Here is an 18,453-nt window from a genome sequence, read left to right as displayed (position 1 = left end):
GGAGGTACAGTTTCACACATGCTGGACGTTAAGAGCTTTTCACACTGAGCAGCTGACACGCTCCGAGTGAGTGTAATGTTCTCCGCTTTCTCCAACAGCTGCAGTACGACCGGAGGAATGTGCTTTAGGTGAGGTGTTCGCTGCTTCAGCCTGTGACGCCGCTCCAGCTCCGTGTGTCATACTTGGTTTGGCGTCAGTCGGTCTGTGTTCATGACTGTTCTTAATCCCTTAAACTTAACCTTAAACGTCCACCTTTCACTGGTGCTCTGTAGAACTGCAGACTGCTAGTGCTGTAACCGTTACATCAATATGAACATGTGACAGATTAGACCAGTGGTTTCTGGCTCATGACCCCTTAATATGAAGAAATGGCACTTGCGAGCCCTCCCCAGTGTTATTGCCTCCGTGTGGTCGTGAGTTATGAGCAGTGACTTTTCTTTCACAGATTTGTCTCATTTGAAGTTTGTTTTGATGAGTTTTATTTGGTTTCTGCTCTTCGCTCACTGCGAGGTAGGACACAGCGGCAAAGCGCTGCGCAAGTATACGTCATCAAAAAGCTAACTTTAGCAGTTTGTAAACTATATGCCTGTTCACAAACGTGGGGCCCCATCTGACTGCAGACATTTCGCCATGCGTTACTTTTCCTGGCGAAATCGTGGTTTGTTTTTAAATGTTGTTATAGAGTTCAGGGAACTGTGAAACACAGTAGGAGTTTTTCTTCCATCACTCTGCCTCCCCTGCGTACACGTGTCGCTTCTGGCTACATCGCATACAGCTGTTATCTCATTGGATGCGTTTTGAAACAGAGGTTAAAGTTGGAATAATTTGAACTTTGACCGCACCACTCGGTTGGCCAGCGCTCTCCCCACAGGAAATCAATGGCACAGCCAGCGCAGAGCGGGTTTACCGCTGACCGTGTGAGTTTTGTTTTCTGTCCAGTTTGAATGAAGGGTGTTTTACGATGAGCTGCGAGGTAAAATTACTGTTTTTCTCAATGGAGTCTGGTGGGCCATAGCGCCCATTTGTTTTGGTCTGAGATGCTCCAGTGCAACATTTAGTGGCAGTGATTGTCGCATACAGCTCCTTTAAGATACATTTAGAAGATTTAAAATAAGAAAAAAGAAACAAGTTTCTATAACACTTTTTTTTTCTTTATCTATTTAATCATTTCATGACCCGTAAGATTTACGTATCTCGGGACCTCCTGGGGGTTTCTCCAGGTATGGAACCACTGTTTTAGAGTCTTGTCTTTTCAGTCATTGTGGTCATTTTCAGAAAGATCCCCCTTTCATAAAAACTTTCCAGGTACAAACAGCAGAGTATACAACTGAAACCTTAGAAATCTGCTTTCCACGTGCCTTACGCTTAATAAATCCTTGGGCTAGCAGATCCTCACATTTCCAAAAACACTGGAGCTCATTTTCAAGTTGACATTACTTTGATTCATTGACGACGTGTTCGGTCACTGTCTCAAAAATCTTAAACCTTTGTTTCACAAAGTGACGCAGATTGTGAATGGTGGTACAGACAAGTAACGCAGTTTGAAAAAGGCCTTAAAGTTCCAGTTTCATTACAAGTCGTTTTATTTGTCACCAAAAGGGGAGTTGATATAAAAAGGGTTGTATGTTTTTACTGAAATAGACATGAAAACCTCATCCACATCATTATGTTTAGAGCAGTTACCCCACCCGGCTCGTCTGCAGACAGTCTGGTAACTAAATCAAACGTCCACAGTTTGTTCTGAAGACAGATCGGTGTGATGCTGCTTTAATGTTTAGTTTTTATTCCAGTAAGAAAATGATCAAATGCTCCAATAACTGTGAGACAAATATTATTAAATATTCAACACCATGCAAGCACATTTTCTCAAATACAATATAACACTCTGATAAACATGTCTGCTTATCTTCCAGTGGGTCCTGACACGCCTCGACAACTGACAGCAACAACTCCATTTAGGTCTTCAAAGTTTTTACACAGTCTGGCTGAAAACGTTTGTTAAATAGTTGATGTCAAGCTGTTTTTCTGTCTTTTTAGTGGAGAGAAACCCGAAGAGAAGAAAGTTCCTCTTTTCTCAAACAGTGGTCGTTTCCATTAGTGCTTCAGTTCATGTTCTCATCCAGTGAAAAACCACAAAGTACCAAGAAAAGTACCGGACTCTGTTTCTGCAGCGTTTAGAGTTAACGGCGTTTTTCTCGTTGTACCTCTTCATCACCGAGTTCCTGATGAGTTTTCTTAAAATCTGCAGCGATCTCATAACTCCGCTTTCATACAACTCTGGTCACATTTCTGTGGTTTTATCCGTCATTTCTATCAACAAAATAACATTTTATTCACCAGTCAATATGTGTGATCGGTGACGTCACTGAAAGACGATCAGGCAGGTTGGAAACAAACCTGTTGGGAAGCGGTGAAGCGGTAACGGTAAAATATAACCTTTGCAGCACCGGTTGGATTCAGTCCGTTAGTTCCTAAACACGTAGCTACAGACGCAGAGTTAAGCTCACTTTCAGGCTGACCTAAAAATAAAATGCTTGAGATAATCTGTCTGATCGTCCGGCTTCTCGTGTTTCTGGCCGTTGGACGGGACCAGAGGTGAACCGCAGTTTGCATCAGAATTTGTAGTCACACACTTCCACTTCCCGAGGATATCATTATCTCTGATGTCCATCGAGAAAAAATGTCATTCAATCTGCTAAAACGTTATAGAAAAAAGGCGCTAATAGCTAATTCGGCCTACTTTTAATGGACCAAATGCTATGAAAAGCTCTGAACTAGAGGTCCAAAATTCTGTATCCAATCCAAACAGACTTGTGAAAAACCTACTCATCCAAACATGGATGACTTTATTCTTAAAAACAAAAACACATTTAAGTTTCTGTGTCGTCTTAAAGTCACCTGAGAGTTGACTCTTCCAATGTGAATCACTTTGCATCACCTTGGCTTTGTTCACACTGCAGGCAAATCAGATTTGTTTCTCAGATCTTTAAGACAGACTGTCTGCACTGCAAGGGATCACATCGGACTTGTGTCCAGTCGTCACCAACCTATCTCCATGGGTCGCTGTGGTAAGGACGTAGGCGTCGGTACCTACGTACGCTGGTGACTCGGCTTTCCAGCGTCATCTCGCCCCCCAAATATCGAGCTGTCAAGTCGCGGTGCGGTCTGTGTTGTCCTCCATACCGCCCTGCTGGCAGCGTGGACTCTGACTCACTTCCGTCACTCTGGATTTGACGTCGTCGTTGTGCGTCGCGTTGCGAGACACTTTGAAACCCGATTTGAGCGGCCAGAGCGTCCGGACTGAGACGCATCTGTAGAAATCCGATTGGAATCGCATCTCAAACCACCTCCAAATGTTGTTTTTTTTGTCTAAAATCAATCTGGATAAGCCAAAAAACGGATTTGGAAGTCTGAACAACGGCCTTGAGAATCACCTGTTTGACTGAAATTGGAATTCAGGTTAAACAAGCGAATGATTTGTGCTGTAGCTATTAATTAACTTTTAAACCGAAGCCTTTGCAAAGTGAGTTTAATATATCAAACCCCTTCCATGAACAACCACGTCCTTTAAAAACATGGATACGTTTTAATAAAACGTAAAAAAGATGCAGTGGATGTCTTTATGGGTCCACAATTTTGGACCTGATGGAAAACAGATCTTTGGAAAACCGACCCAATCCAACATGCAGAAACCGATTTTCAAAACAAGAGACCCGAGTCAAAAAGACATCGTGACACCCAGACCTGAGACCTGCAGCACAACTTCACGCTGCCACATGGGATTAGACTGGATACAATCTGGACCTGGACATACTTGAGTCCCAGGTGGGTCTTAGTTTCTATGAACTGAGTGGACCCATGAAGATCTCTGCGTCAGACTTCTGTTTCGTGCCGTCACCCCTGATCTCAGATGTTATTATTACTGACAGAAATGATGAATAAAAGTATTCTTTTGATTTCCCTCGGTTGCGTTCAGGCTGCAGTTTGAATCCATCTGCTACGAGAGACGCTCCATCTCAAACTGGAGTTCACTCGGCTTGGCGGCGGCGGCGGTCGCGATAGAACAGCTTTTATTTGTGCGGTTGCAGCCTGACTTTGAAGCTTCAGCTGAGGGCCCGTGTGTCACTGTGAGGGGGGCGGAGTCATCCGGCGGCGGCGTTGTGGAGTCCAGCCCTGGAGACCTTCGCCCATAATAAAGCGCCCAGAGCAGCGTGAGGGTGAGCGCCATGGCCAGGATCTGAGCCACGCCGATGGACACGCCCAGGAAACGCAACACCTGCAGCTGCTTCGTCCCTCGAATAAAACTGTAGATCTTTGGCCCGCAGCCCTGAAACACAGACATTTATGTAGAAAGAATCAAACAGCCGTCAGCTGTTTTTAATTTCTCCCTCAATCACTTTACTTCTTTTAGAAATCAAAGATGGGAGATTTTCTAAAAACACTTTGAATTAGAACCAAACTGAAGCTATAAGCCCAATATTATTAGTGTATTAGTATTAGTGTACATGTGGTCTTATTATGTGACCAAACCGCATTAAATATATTAATGTTTTCTGTTCTGCTGCGTTCATTTGCTTCAGTGAGCTAATTTCACTTCCTTAGTGTGCTTCATAATAAAAGCGTTGTAATGTGAAGGCAGTGGTAGGCTTTTACTGTGAAACCAGAAATGCTGCCGATGACGCTCACAGTTAGCTAACGTTAGCAAAGACTGACTTGATATAGTTTTTATAAAAGTACAGGTTGTCTTTAAAACATTGACTGGATGAAGTAGCATTAGATAACACATTTTATTACACGTACACTCCAATAAGAGTAAAAAAACACTGCAGAGAAGCTGTGTAGGTATCCAAAAATCATTTAGTTCACATATTACAAGTTTTACTAATAAATTAAAGTCACTTCTACTTCGCCGTTTTTAAGCTTCCGTCGATCGATTTTAACACTTCCTGCACAGATGTTTCACATTAAAAGCCTTCAAGCAGCTTAAAGGACATGATGCTTTCTTTTCCTGGTCGGCTCTTATTGTGAAATGTGTGCAGGAAACGCTGCGTTTCATTGACAGTAGCTTCACAGCGATAGAAAAATCTAAATAGCGAGCCGTTATTCGAATACCTGCTTTTATTTGTGATTTTCTACAGAAGTTACATTTTAATTTGGTTTCATAGGCTTCAGTTTTATGTATTAGACTTTTTCTTATCTCTTTAGTATTTTTTATTCGTGTTTTTGTTATAGTTGGTACTGATACCGGTTTAATTTCCAGTTACGTTAACTAAATATTACGTTTTCTGTCATATAAAATACTTCATTTTTTCACTGTAAACTGTCCCACTCAGTACAAGTGGCCCTTATCAAAACTGTTAGCTGGATTTTACGGGTAAATAAGTTACATAAGTTTTTAACTGGCACGCTACCAATCAATTAATTCCATTTAATTATTCAGTCTGTGTGCAGCAGCTAAACGTGCAAGACAAATTCAACATATGTAGTTATAGTTTCTAATAATAAATGTAATGTAAAGTTACCTTTGAGGTTTTTTCCTATCAGTACCAGTCCAGGCTTTACTTTGCACCCTCATGCAGTTTGTCTCCTGCTCGAGCCGGAGATGTTTCACTTTCAGAGGCCAAAATGTTTGATGAGTGGCCGACCTGCTCAGACTCAGCTCTTTAACGTCACATTTAATGTCTCAGCTGCAGTGGAGGCGTGTGGAGATGATGCTGCATCTCTAGCAACTGTCACTATGTTATATATATATATATATATATATATATATAGAAGGAAGGTGATTTAAATATATATATATATATATTTAAATCACCTTCCTTCTGCCTTCCTTGCATCTTTTCTTCTCACCGCCTCTAGTGGAGGGAAAACTATTTGGGGTTTTGTTTCCACAACAACAGAATCTGTTATCTGACGCGAAGCACATTCAGTTTACACTGTGACTCCGATGCTTCTCGTCCAATGAGAGGCGACGGTGGCTCACCTCTTGGTGGAGGTCACTGAGGTCGTGGTAGTGGGCGTGGCGAGCACATCCTGGATACTGATTGGAGCAGCAGGAGTCAGGTGGCCACTCCATCTCTGTCATCTCCAGCCAATCAGTGAAGTAGATCACCCCACAGCATTTAAACTGTCCACAGGTAAACACACACACACACCTGTCAGCACACAGGTCACATCACCATGGTGTGTGTGTGTGTGTGTGTGTGTGTGTGTGTGTGTGTGTGTGTGTGTGACCTCTGACCTCTGTCTGGAAATTGTTCCAGGTGTGTGTGAGCCACTGGTAACGCTGCAGGCCGTAGTTCGGCATCCGAGACTTCAGACTGATCATATCAGAGCGCTGCACTGAGGGCTGCACACACACACACACACACACACACACACACACACACACACACACACACACACACACACACACACACACACACCTTTAACTCGCTGTGAGTTTATGTAAACTCACACAACTATTGGTAGAAAATAATTCATAAAATGAGTGAACAGTTACAGAAGGAAGAGCAGCTCCTGTAAACAATCACAATAACTTTGCAGATTCAGATCAATGATAGAAAATATAATCAACAAATATATTATATTATTATATGAATACAACTTTATTGATCTTCAGGGGGGAAATTCACGAGCTGCCCAGCAGAATATAAAGTCATTAAAACGAGCTCCAGCTTCAGCAGCTGCAACGTTACAGTGATGAACACATGAATGCATCAATAATATAATCCAGTAATATAATATATATTATTCTGCATAACGAGTACGTTACTTTTGGTACTTTAAGTATATTTTGATGCTGATACTTTTGTACTTTTACTGAAGTAAAGTTTGAATGCCTTCTTCCATCGCTGCCAGAGTCCCATTGGATTATTGTGGAGCGAAACTCTTGCTGCAAAAACTGGTGAAGAACGAAACTATAATAAATAATGTCAAACTTAGCTCCCCTAAAATCATAAACTCTTTTTACATTTCTGTTTTGTATAATCACATAAAAATCCATCTACACAAAGTGGCTTTTATTATTTTTAATGAAGGTTTTAAGGTTTGTAGGAAAAGATGTTCCCCAAATGAAGGTTTTGAACCAAATCTCAGTATTGGATTGAAAAGTTCCTGACAATCTGCCAATCAGATTTCATTATTTCCTGTGTAAAGTACACATGTTGTCCTGATGGTGGCGCCAGAGGAAACGTCAGCGAGTCACCAGAAACATTAGGGTTCAGATTAAAGATCTACTGAGTCTTGCTGTGTTCAGGATCCTGGTCTGTCCTTCCACCAAATTTGGATTTTGTGGCTCGTGAACAGTGAACTAAATTCATTGATTCATGTTTTTCAAAGGTTTTTGGTGTCTGAAAGGCCTTTACCTGAATCAGCACCAGGTAACCCCTGTGTCACCCCCTGTTGCATCCTGTGATAACCATCAGCCAGGTGTGTCAGCGCTCTGCTGATAACAAAACATTCGCACCGACTGCAATACCCACAACCCCCTGCAGGCAGCTGAAGCCTGTAGTGAGGGAGCACAGGTGAGGCAGTGATGTCAGCCTGCAGGTAAAAACACACACAGCTGCTGTGATCTGATAAACTGCAGCCTGTTGTCTTTCTGATGAAGACTTCGTCTGCTCATCCTCAGTAACAGCTTCTTCTTCTGCTGCTGCTTCTGGTTTTCACTTCCTGTCTGCGTTGACCCGATTTATCCAGCTTCACGTTGTGTCGCTGTGTGGTAGTGTGTAGTAGTGTGTAGTAGTGTGTAGTGTGTAGTAGTAGTGTGTAGTATTGTGGAGTAGTGTGTAGTGTGTAGTAGTGTGTAGTAGTGTGTAGTAGTGTGTAGTGTGTAGTAGTAGTGTGTAGTATTGTGGAGTAGTGTGTAGTGTGTAGTAGTGTGTAGTAGTGTGTAGTAGTGTGTAGTGTGTAGTAGTAGTGTGTAGTAGTAGTGTGTAGTAGTGTGTAGTGTGTAGTAGTAGTGTGTAGTAGTGTGTAGTAGTAGTGTGTAGTAGTGTGTAGTAGTAGTAGTGTGTAGTAGTGTGTAGTGTGTAGTAGTAGTGTGTAGTAGTGTGTGGTAGTAGTGTGTAGTAGTGTGTAGTAGTGTGTAGTAGTAGTGTGTAGTAGTGTGTAGTAGTGTGTAGTGTGTAGTAGTGTGTAGTAGTGTGTAGTAGTGTGTAGTAGTGTGTAGTGTGTAGTAGTGTGTAGTAGTGTGTAGTGTGTAGTAGTAGTGTGTAGTAGTGTGTAGTAGTGTGTGTAGTAGTGTGTAGTAGTGTGTAGTAGTGTGTAGTGTGTAGTAGTAGTGTGTGTGTAGTAGTAGTGTGTGTAGTAGTGTGTAGTAGTGTGTAGTAGTGTGTGTAGTAGTGTGTAGTAGTGTGTAGTAGTGTGTAGTGTGTAGTAGTAGTGTGTAGTAGTGTGTAGTAGTGTGTGTAGTAGTGTGTAGTAGTGTGTAGTAGTGTGTGTAGTAGTGTGTAGTAGTGTGTAGTAGTAGTGTGTAGTAGTGTGTAGTAGTGTGTAGTAGTGTGTAGTGTGTAGTAGTGTGTAGTAGTGTGTAGTAGTGTGTAGTGTGTAGTAGTGTGTGTAGTAGTGTGTAGTAGTGTGTAGTAGTGTGTGTAGTAGTGTGTAGTAGTGTGTAGTGTGTAGTAGTAGTGTGTAGTGTGTAGTAGTAGTGTGTAGTAGTGTGGAGTAGTGTGTAGTGTGTAGTAGTAGTGTGTAGTAGTGTGTAGTAGTGTGTAGTGTGTAGTAGTAGTGTGTAGTGTGTAGTAGTAGTGTGTAGTGTGTAGTAGTCGTGTGTAGTAGTGTGTAGTGTGTAGTAGTAGTGTGTAGTAGTAGTGTGTAGTAGTTGTGTGTAGTAGTGTGTAGTAGTGTGTAGTAGTGTGTTGTAGTAGTGTGTAGTAGTGTGTAGTAGTGTGTTGTAGTAGTGTGTAGTAGTGTGTAGTAGTAGTGTGTAGTAGTAGTGTGTAGTTGCGGACGGTGAAACAGGATCTGATCTGAGAGCAGCAGCGAGCCGCTTGTGTCTGGTATTTCTGGTTATTCTTAGCAGCGAGACTGTCGGTAACTTCAGTTTCTATCAGCAGCTGAATATATCTGCAGCTGCTCACTACCTCCTCTCTGATTGGTCAGTTTGAGACGTCCAGTGGTGGATCAAATATTCACAAAATATTCACAACATATTCACTCGTTCTTTATGAAAGTGAAGAACTGCAATTTATTAGCAAAATAAAATGTGAGATTAAGTAAGATTATGATTTCATGAGAAAGCTAGTCATATTATTCTGATATATTTGTAATTTTATAAAAATTTCATAATTTTAAGAGAAACACATCTGAATATTACAAGATAATTTTATGAGGAAATGAAAAATTCACAATATTGTGAGAAAAAAGCTGCTTTGATGTTTCGATAATTTGTTGTTTAGATTGTTAAAATTTGGTCTAAACAACAAATCATCTTGTGATCACAATATTTAAAACTTTGTTCTCTGTTGTTGTACAGAGGAATAAAGCGTCTTCTCACCTCGTCGTAGGTCCAAACAGCGCTCGCCAACTCCACACAGAAGATCACCAACAGACTGCTGAAGTACTGAAACAGAGACGAAGAAACAAAGTGTGTTTGCAGAATCTGCATAACGGCAGTTTCGGAGATTTTCACGCTTTAGAAGTAGGTTAATTAATCTGACGCTCACAACAAGAACGACTGTTAGAGAAACAGTGAAGCACTGAAGCTCCGAGTTCATGGTGAAAAGGATAAAACACACTTTGTTCAAACTGTTCTCATTAATATGGACACAAACACTCAAAGTCATCTTTCTGAACTAAGTTCAGTTCAGTCGAGTTCAGTTACACAAAGTTTTACATCATTACATTTTATTACTTTACGTTAGGTTTGCTTTGTTTGATTAAGTTAGACAAAGTTTGGATAACTTACCTCACGCTACCTCACGTTACCTCACGTTACCTCACGCTACCTCACGTTACCTCACGTTACCTCACGTTACCTCACGCTACCTCACGCCACCCTCACGCTACCTCACGCTACCTCACGCTTACCTCACGCTACCTCACGCGTTACCTCACGCGTACCTCCCCACGCTACCTCACGCTACCTCACGTTACCTCACGCTACCTCACGCTACCTCACGCTACCTCACGTTACCTCACGCTACCTCACGCTACCTCACGCTACCTCACGTTACCTCACGCTACCTCACGTTACCTCACGTTACCTCACGCTACCTCACGCTACCTCACGCTACCTCACGCCACCTCACGCCACCTCACGCTACCTCACGCTACCTCACGCCACCTCACGCTACCTCACGCTACCTCACGCCACCTCACGCTACCTCACGCTACCTCACGCCACCTCACGCTACCTCACGCCACCTCACGCTACCTCACGCTACCTCACGCTACCTCACGCTACCTCACGCCTACCTCACGCTACCTCACGCGTACCTCACGTTACCTCACGCTACCTCACGCGTTACCTCACGCTACCTCACGCTACCTCACGCTACCTCACGCCACCTCGCACGCCACCTCACGCCACCTCACGCTACCTCACGCTACCTCACGCTACCTCACGCTACCTCACGCTACCTCACGTTACCTCACGCGCTACCTCACGCTACCTCACGCTACCTCACACGCTACCTCACGCTACCTCACGCTACCTCACGCTACCTCGCTACGCGCTACCTCACGCTAACTCACGCACCTCACGCTACCTCACGCTACCTCACGCTACCTCACATTACCGCACATTACCTCACGCTACCTCACGTTACCTCACGCTACCTCACGTTACCTCACGCTACCTCACGTTACCTCACGTTACCTCACGTTACCTCACGCTACCTCACGTTACCTCACATTACCGCACATTACCTCACGTTACCTCACGCTACCTCACGTTACCTCACGCTACCTCACGTTAACTCACGTTACCTCACGCTACCTCACGCTACCTCACGTTAACTCACGCTACCATACGTTACCTCACGCTACCTCACGCTACCTCACGTTAACTCACGTTACCTCACGCTACCTCACGTTAACTCACGTTACCATACGTTACCTCACGCTACCTCACGTTACCTCACGTTACCTCACGTTACCTCACGCTACATCACGTTACCTCACGCTACCTCACGTTACCTCACGTTACCTCACGCTACATCACGTTACCTCACGTTACCTCACGTTACCTCACGCTACCTCACGTTACCTCACGTTACCTCACGCTACCTCACGTTACCTCACATTACCGCACATTACCTCACGCTACCTCACGCTACCCCACGCTACCATACGTTACCTCACGTTAACTCACGCTACATCACGTTACCTCACGTTACCTCGCGTTACCTCACGCTACCTCACGCTACCTTGCGTTACCTCACAATACCGCACATGCTGATCTGAACTTCTCTTCTGTAACTGGACACGTTACTCATGTAGTGGAGTAATAATTAATATAGTTATATATATATATCTCCCTGTCAAATGTAAAAAAAATCCTCTCTACTAAAGTATAAAAACTGCACGAGTTTCAGACTACACACACACACGCACGCGCACACACACACACACACACACACACACACACAGTACAGTGAAGATGGATGTGTGTGTCCTCAGAGTGTAAATATCAGCAGACTGATGCTTTCTGCTCTGTTAGTGCTCAACTCCATTTACAGCTCACACACCTAAACAATACACACACACACACACACACACTAACACACACAGAGTATAACCTCACCATAAAAACATTCTGCTGTCTGTCAGGTTAGTGGGAGGCTGAACCTTTGACCTCCACAACTCCTCACCCAACACACACACTGTAACATACTGTAACACTGTAACATACTGCAACACACTGTAACATACACTGTAACATACACTGTAACACACTATAACACACACTGTAACACACTATAACACACACTGTAACACACTATAAAACACTGTAACATACTGTAACACACTGTAACACACACCGTAACACACTATAACACACACTGTAACACACTATAACACTGTAACATACTGTAACACTGTAACACACTATAACACACTATAACACACACTGTAACACACTATAACACACACTGTAACACACTATAACACAATGTAACATACTGTAACACACTGTAACATACACCGTAACACACTATAACACACACTGTAACACACTATAACACTGTAACACACTATAACACACACTGTAACACACTATAACACTGTAACATACTGTAACATACACTGTAACACACTATAACACACACTGTAACACACACTGTAACACACTGTAACACACACTGTAACACTCTATAACACTGTAACATACTGTAACACACTGTAACATACACTGTAACACACTGTAACATACACTGTAACACACGAAAACACATTGTAACATACACTGTAACACACTATAACATACACTGTAACACACTATAACACACACTGTAACACACTATAACACTGTAACATACTGTAACACACTGTAACACACTATAACACACACTGTAACACACACTGTAACACACTATAACACACACTGTAACACACTATAACACTGTAACATACTGTAACACACTAACATACACTGTAACACACTATAACACACTATAACACACTGTAACACACACTGTGACACACACTGTGACACATACTGTAACATACACTGTAACACACACTGTAACACAAACTGTAACATACTATAACACTGTAACACACACTGTAACATACACTGTAACACACTATAACACTGTAACACACACTGTAACATACACTGTAACACACACTGTGACACACTATAACACTGTAACATACTGTAACACACTGTAACATACACTGTAACACACTATAACACACTATAACACACACTGTAACACACTGTAACATACACTGTAACAAACTATAACACACACTGTAACACACACTGTAACACACTATAACACTGTAACATACTGTAACATACACTGTAACACACTATAACACACACTGTAACACACACTGTAACACACACTGTAACACACTATAACACTGTAACATACTGTAACACACTGTAACATACACTGTAACACACTATAACACATTGTAACATACACTGTAACACACTATAACACACACTGTAACATACACTGTAACACACTATAGCACACACTGTAACACACTATAACACTGTAACACACTATAACACACACTGTAACATACACTGTAACACACTATAACACACACTGTAACACACTATAACACACACTGTAACACACTATAACACACACTGTAACATACTATAACACTGTAACACACACTGTAACACACACTGTAACATACACTGTAACACACTATAACACTGTAACACACACTGTAACATACACTGTAACACACACTGTGACACACTATAACACTGTAACATACTGTAACACACTGTAACATACACTGTAACACACTATAACACACTATAACACACACTGTAATACACTGTAACATACACTGTAACACACTATAACACACACTGTAACACACACTGTAACACACTATAACACACACTGTAACACACTGTAACACTGTAACATACTGTAACACACTGTAACATACACTGTAACACACTATAACACACTGTAAAACACACTGTAACACACTATAACACACTGTAACATACACCGTAACACACTATAACACACACTGTAACACACTATAACACTGTAACACACTATAACACTGTAACACACTATAACACACACTGTAACACACTATAACACTGTAACATACTGTAACACTGTAACACACCATAACACACTATAACACACACTGTAACACACTATAACACACACTGTAACATACACTGTAACACACACTGTAACACACACTGTAACACACTGTAACACTGTAACATACTGTAACACACTGTAACATACACAGTAACACACTATAACACACTGTAACATACACTGTAACACACACTGTAACATACTGTAACACACTATAACACTGTAACACACACTGTAACACACACTGTAACATACACTGTAACACACTATAACACTGTAACACACACTGTAACATACACTGTAACACACACTGTGACACACTGTAACACTGTGACATACACTGTAACACACTACACACTGTAACACACACTGTGACACACTATAACACTGTAACACACACTGTAACACACTATAACACTGTAACACTGTGACACACTGTAACACACACTGTAACACACACACTGTAACACACACTGTAACACACACTGTAACATACACTGTAACACACACTGTAACACACACTGTAACATACACTGTAACGTACACTGTAACACACTATAACACTGTAACACACACTGTAACATACACTGTAACACACACTGTGACACACTGTAACATTGTGACATACACTGTAACACACTACACACTGTAACACACTGTGACACACTATAACACTGTAACACACACTGTAACACACTATAACACTTTAACACTGTGACACACTGTAACACACACTGTAACACACACACTGTAACACACACTGTGACACACACACTGTCACACACACTGTAACACACACACACTGTATAACACACTGTAACACACACTGTGACACACACACTGTGACACACACACTGTAACACACTGTAACACACACACACTGTAACACACACTGTAACACACACTGTAACACACACACACTGTGACACACACACTGTAACACACACACACACTGTAACACACACACACTGTGACACACACACTGTAACACACACACACTGTGACACACACACTGCGACACTGTAACACACACTGTAACACACACACACTGTAACACACACACTGTGACACACACACTGTGACACACACACTGTAACACACACACACTGTAACACACACACACTGTGACACACACACTGTGACACACACACTGCGACACACTGTAACACACACTGTAACACACACTGTAACACACACACACTGTGACACACACACTGTAACACACTGTAACACACTGTAACACACACTGTAACACACACACACACACTGTAACACACACTGTAACACACACACACACACTGTGACACACACACTGTAACACACACTGTAACACACACACACTGTAACACACACACACTGTGACACACACACTGTGACACACACACTGTAACACACACACACTATGACACACACACTGTAACACACACTGTAACACACACACACTGTAACACACACACACTGTGACACACACACTGTGACACACACACTGTAACACACACACACTGTGACACACACACTGTGACACACACACTGCGACACACTGTAACACACACTGTAACACACACTGTAACACACACACACTGTGACACACACACTGTAACACACTGTAACACACACTGTAACACACACACACTGTAACACACACACTGTAACACACACTGTAACACACACTGTAACACACACACACTGTAACACACACACACTGTAACACACACACTGTAACACACACTAACACACACACTGTAACACACACACACTGTGACACACTGTAACACACACTGTAACACACACACACTGTAACACACTGTAACACACACACTGTAACACACACACAGTAACACACACTGTAACACACACACACTGTAACACACACACACTGTGACACACACACTGTAACACACACTGTAACACACACACACTGTAACACACACACACTGTGACACACACACTGTAACACACACACACTGTAACACACACTGTAACACACACACACTGTAACACACACACTGTAACACACACACAGTAACACACACTGTAACACACACACACTGTAACACACACACACACTGTAACACACACTGTAACACACACTGTAACACACACACTGTAACACACACACACACACTGTAACACACACACTGTAACACACACACACACTGTAACACACACACTGTAACACACACACTGTAACACACACACACACTGTAACACACACACTGTAACACACACACACACACTGTAACACACACTCGTCTGCAGGTGAGAAAGTAAAACCCTCTGAACGTTTTCTCTCGTCCTGCTGGAAACTGACTCAACCACTGATCAGGAGACAGATGTTAAATACAGGTGTAAATCCGCCATGTGTACCTGAAGAATCTTCTCCTTCGGTCACTCTGGCTGGAAATACAACAGGGTCAAAGGTCAAAGGTCAAAGGTCAAACACTGATCCTGAACAGAAATATCTTCATCTGCTAGTCAGATCATCAGAGTCTAAACAGGAAGTCTGGATCAGGCAGCAGAGTTTAAGATTAGTCGGAGGAGTTTGGTGTCTTTATAGCTATTTATAATCGACCTTTTCCTCGTTTCCCAACAGACAGAAATATCTGACCTCAGATCTGCTGCCTGGAAACAAAATAATCACAGTTTTGTTTGACATTTAATCCTGACGGAGTCCAAAATCAAACAGGTTCATCTTCTGAGATGTGTGTTATAGAAATCTGCACACTCAGTTTAAATACTGTTTCTCCTGTTGGTGGCGCTAATCAAGAGATCGGGAGGACAGTAAGATTCATGCAATCTTCTGTTTTTACTAACCATGCATTATTAATTAAATGATTTGTATAACTGTGAATGTGCTTCATTGGTATTGTGACAACATGTTTTTATGTCTCTCATGTGGCTGTTTGCTTGTATGTGAAGCTACATTAAACCACTACGTACACATGGTTCCCGCTAAAGCTGCTCGCCACACGCCTGAGGAGGATCCTCAGCACCCGGGTCAGGATGTCTGCAAACAGACGCTGCTGCTGAGTTTTTAAATGTATTTCTGGCGCTTCGAGCTCCACGAGCCGAGCGCCATGTAGCCCCGTTATATTCAGACGTGCAGACGTCTCCAGAACTCTGCAGCTCACAGCGAGACTATCAGGTGATAGACAGCTGTACAGGTGAGACGAGGACGCTGTCGCTTTAAGCTGAATCTGAATGTTGTCAAAGTGGAGCTGATTAAAAAGTGTCGGGTAGTTTCATCTATAAGTGTGTATTTAATAAACTGATCACATGTTTGACGAATAAAATCTTAGTCTGTACCTCAGGTTTGAACTGAAGAGCAGTACTGGAGTAAATGTCCACCGCTGGTTTTCAGAACTAAAAGTGAGACAGAAACAGTCTTCTAGTTTGAGAGGCAGCTGGTGTGTGGACAGGACGAGGTGGGGCGGCGGTTTCTATTATGATGTGGTCTCCCAGGTGTCTCGGGGGGGACTCAGGTAGGGTGGGCAAGCTGCTCTTTGTGTTCCAGTGTCTCGTCTTTCAGAGACAGACTGAAGGGACAATCTTATCTCCTCTGAGGGACAATAGAGACACCTGAAACCTGGCCCCACCCACTCAGGTGACAGCAGACAGGTGATCTGGGTCACAGACCGGACCCCGTTATAAAACCAGCCAGAGACAGACTGACCTCTGTTTGGACGTTTGACTTGATTTAATGAGCAGGATTCAGCAGGTGGGCGTAGTTCATCCTGCAGCTGTCGTTGTTTCAAAGTTAGACACAAGGAACAGGTAACACAGGTGATCAGACAACACGTTTACCTGCCCACAGTAACACCTGTGTTTACATTCATCACCACTCTGAAACTCTACAGCCAGCTTTAAACTGGAAACTGCTACTAAGGAGGCTTTTTAACGTAGTCGTAGTGTGTGTGCGTGTGAAGGAAGTACAACAGCAAACCGCAGATTTGCATATATCATGTCCGGATCACAAACGTACGTACATTGTTTATAACACAAACTTACGCACAAACGAATATTGCAACTTTGTGTTTACATACAGACGTGACCGAAGTTCAAGGGGAGAGGATTTAGCAGATTTGCGTGTATTCTGTGTTTTGCAAATGTCTGTTTATGTAAGTTTTTCATCTTACATACACTTCTACCTGATGACGTGATAAACGTACAGATCGCGAACACACTGGTGAACACGTACCCAGGACAGCAGCAGCAGGTTGCATTTGAGCGTGCCGCAGTATCCCACCATGGCCACGATGATGAGGAAGCAGCACGCAGTGATGATGACGGGATGAACGGCTGGAGAATATGTGAGGACGGCCGCTTCCTCCAACCTGAAGACACAGAGACACAAACACAGTCCAGGCCGTTCACGCAGTCCTCGCTCTGCGTTCGTCCAGCAGCTCGAGCTGAGTCCTCGCCGTTCACTCAGCAACACGCGGTGTGAACAAAACGCACTTCTCAGTGTAAAGACAGCTTCAGAGCGCTGCCGAAAGGACAATATTCACACAGTCTGCATGCACTTTGTCATCAAGTGTTCCTCTCCATAGCTTCTTCTGTTTTCTTCATGAAATACATGAGATGTTTTTATCAGATAAGATTTAAAGCTCCGTGGTTATCTGTTGTAAACGCAGTTTAACAGAAGACTGAAATACAACACGGACGTTACAAATGTGACTTATATGAA

General features: G+C 42.7%; 1 protein-coding gene across 3 annotated transcripts in view; it reads right to left on the bottom strand.

Annotated features, from left to right (window-relative positions):
* Nucleotides 1-1,559: 1,559 nt before the first annotated feature.
* Nucleotides 1,560-18,453, bottom strand: part of tspan12 (tetraspanin 12) — an 18,728-nt gene continuing 1,834 nt past the window's right edge. For 2 of the 3 annotated variants that reach the window (XM_044186635.1, XM_044186636.1), the window contains exons 3-7: nucleotides 17,965-18,100; nucleotides 9,500-9,565; nucleotides 6,242-6,349; nucleotides 5,984-6,127; nucleotides 1,560-4,327 (exon numbers count right to left, since the gene is read on the bottom strand). In XM_044186635.1, coding sequence (XP_044042570.1) covers nucleotides 3,998-4,327; nucleotides 5,984-6,127; nucleotides 6,242-6,349; nucleotides 9,500-9,565; nucleotides 17,965-18,100 — 784 coding nt within the window. In that variant the 3' untranslated portion in view covers nucleotides 1,560-3,997. The remainder of the gene's footprint in view (nucleotides 4,328-5,983; nucleotides 6,128-6,241; nucleotides 6,350-9,499; nucleotides 9,566-17,964; nucleotides 18,101-18,453) is intronic. The other variant, XM_044186637.1, reaches the window with a different exon arrangement.

Source organism: Siniperca chuatsi, linkage group LG23 (assembly GCF_020085105.1).
Source record: "Siniperca chuatsi isolate FFG_IHB_CAS linkage group LG23, ASM2008510v1, whole genome shotgun sequence".
NCBI lineage: Eukaryota > Metazoa > Chordata > Actinopteri > Centrarchiformes > Sinipercidae > Siniperca > Siniperca chuatsi.
The sequence above is the reverse complement of the archived record's forward strand: the minus strand, read 5'-3'. Positions and strand labels throughout refer to the sequence as shown.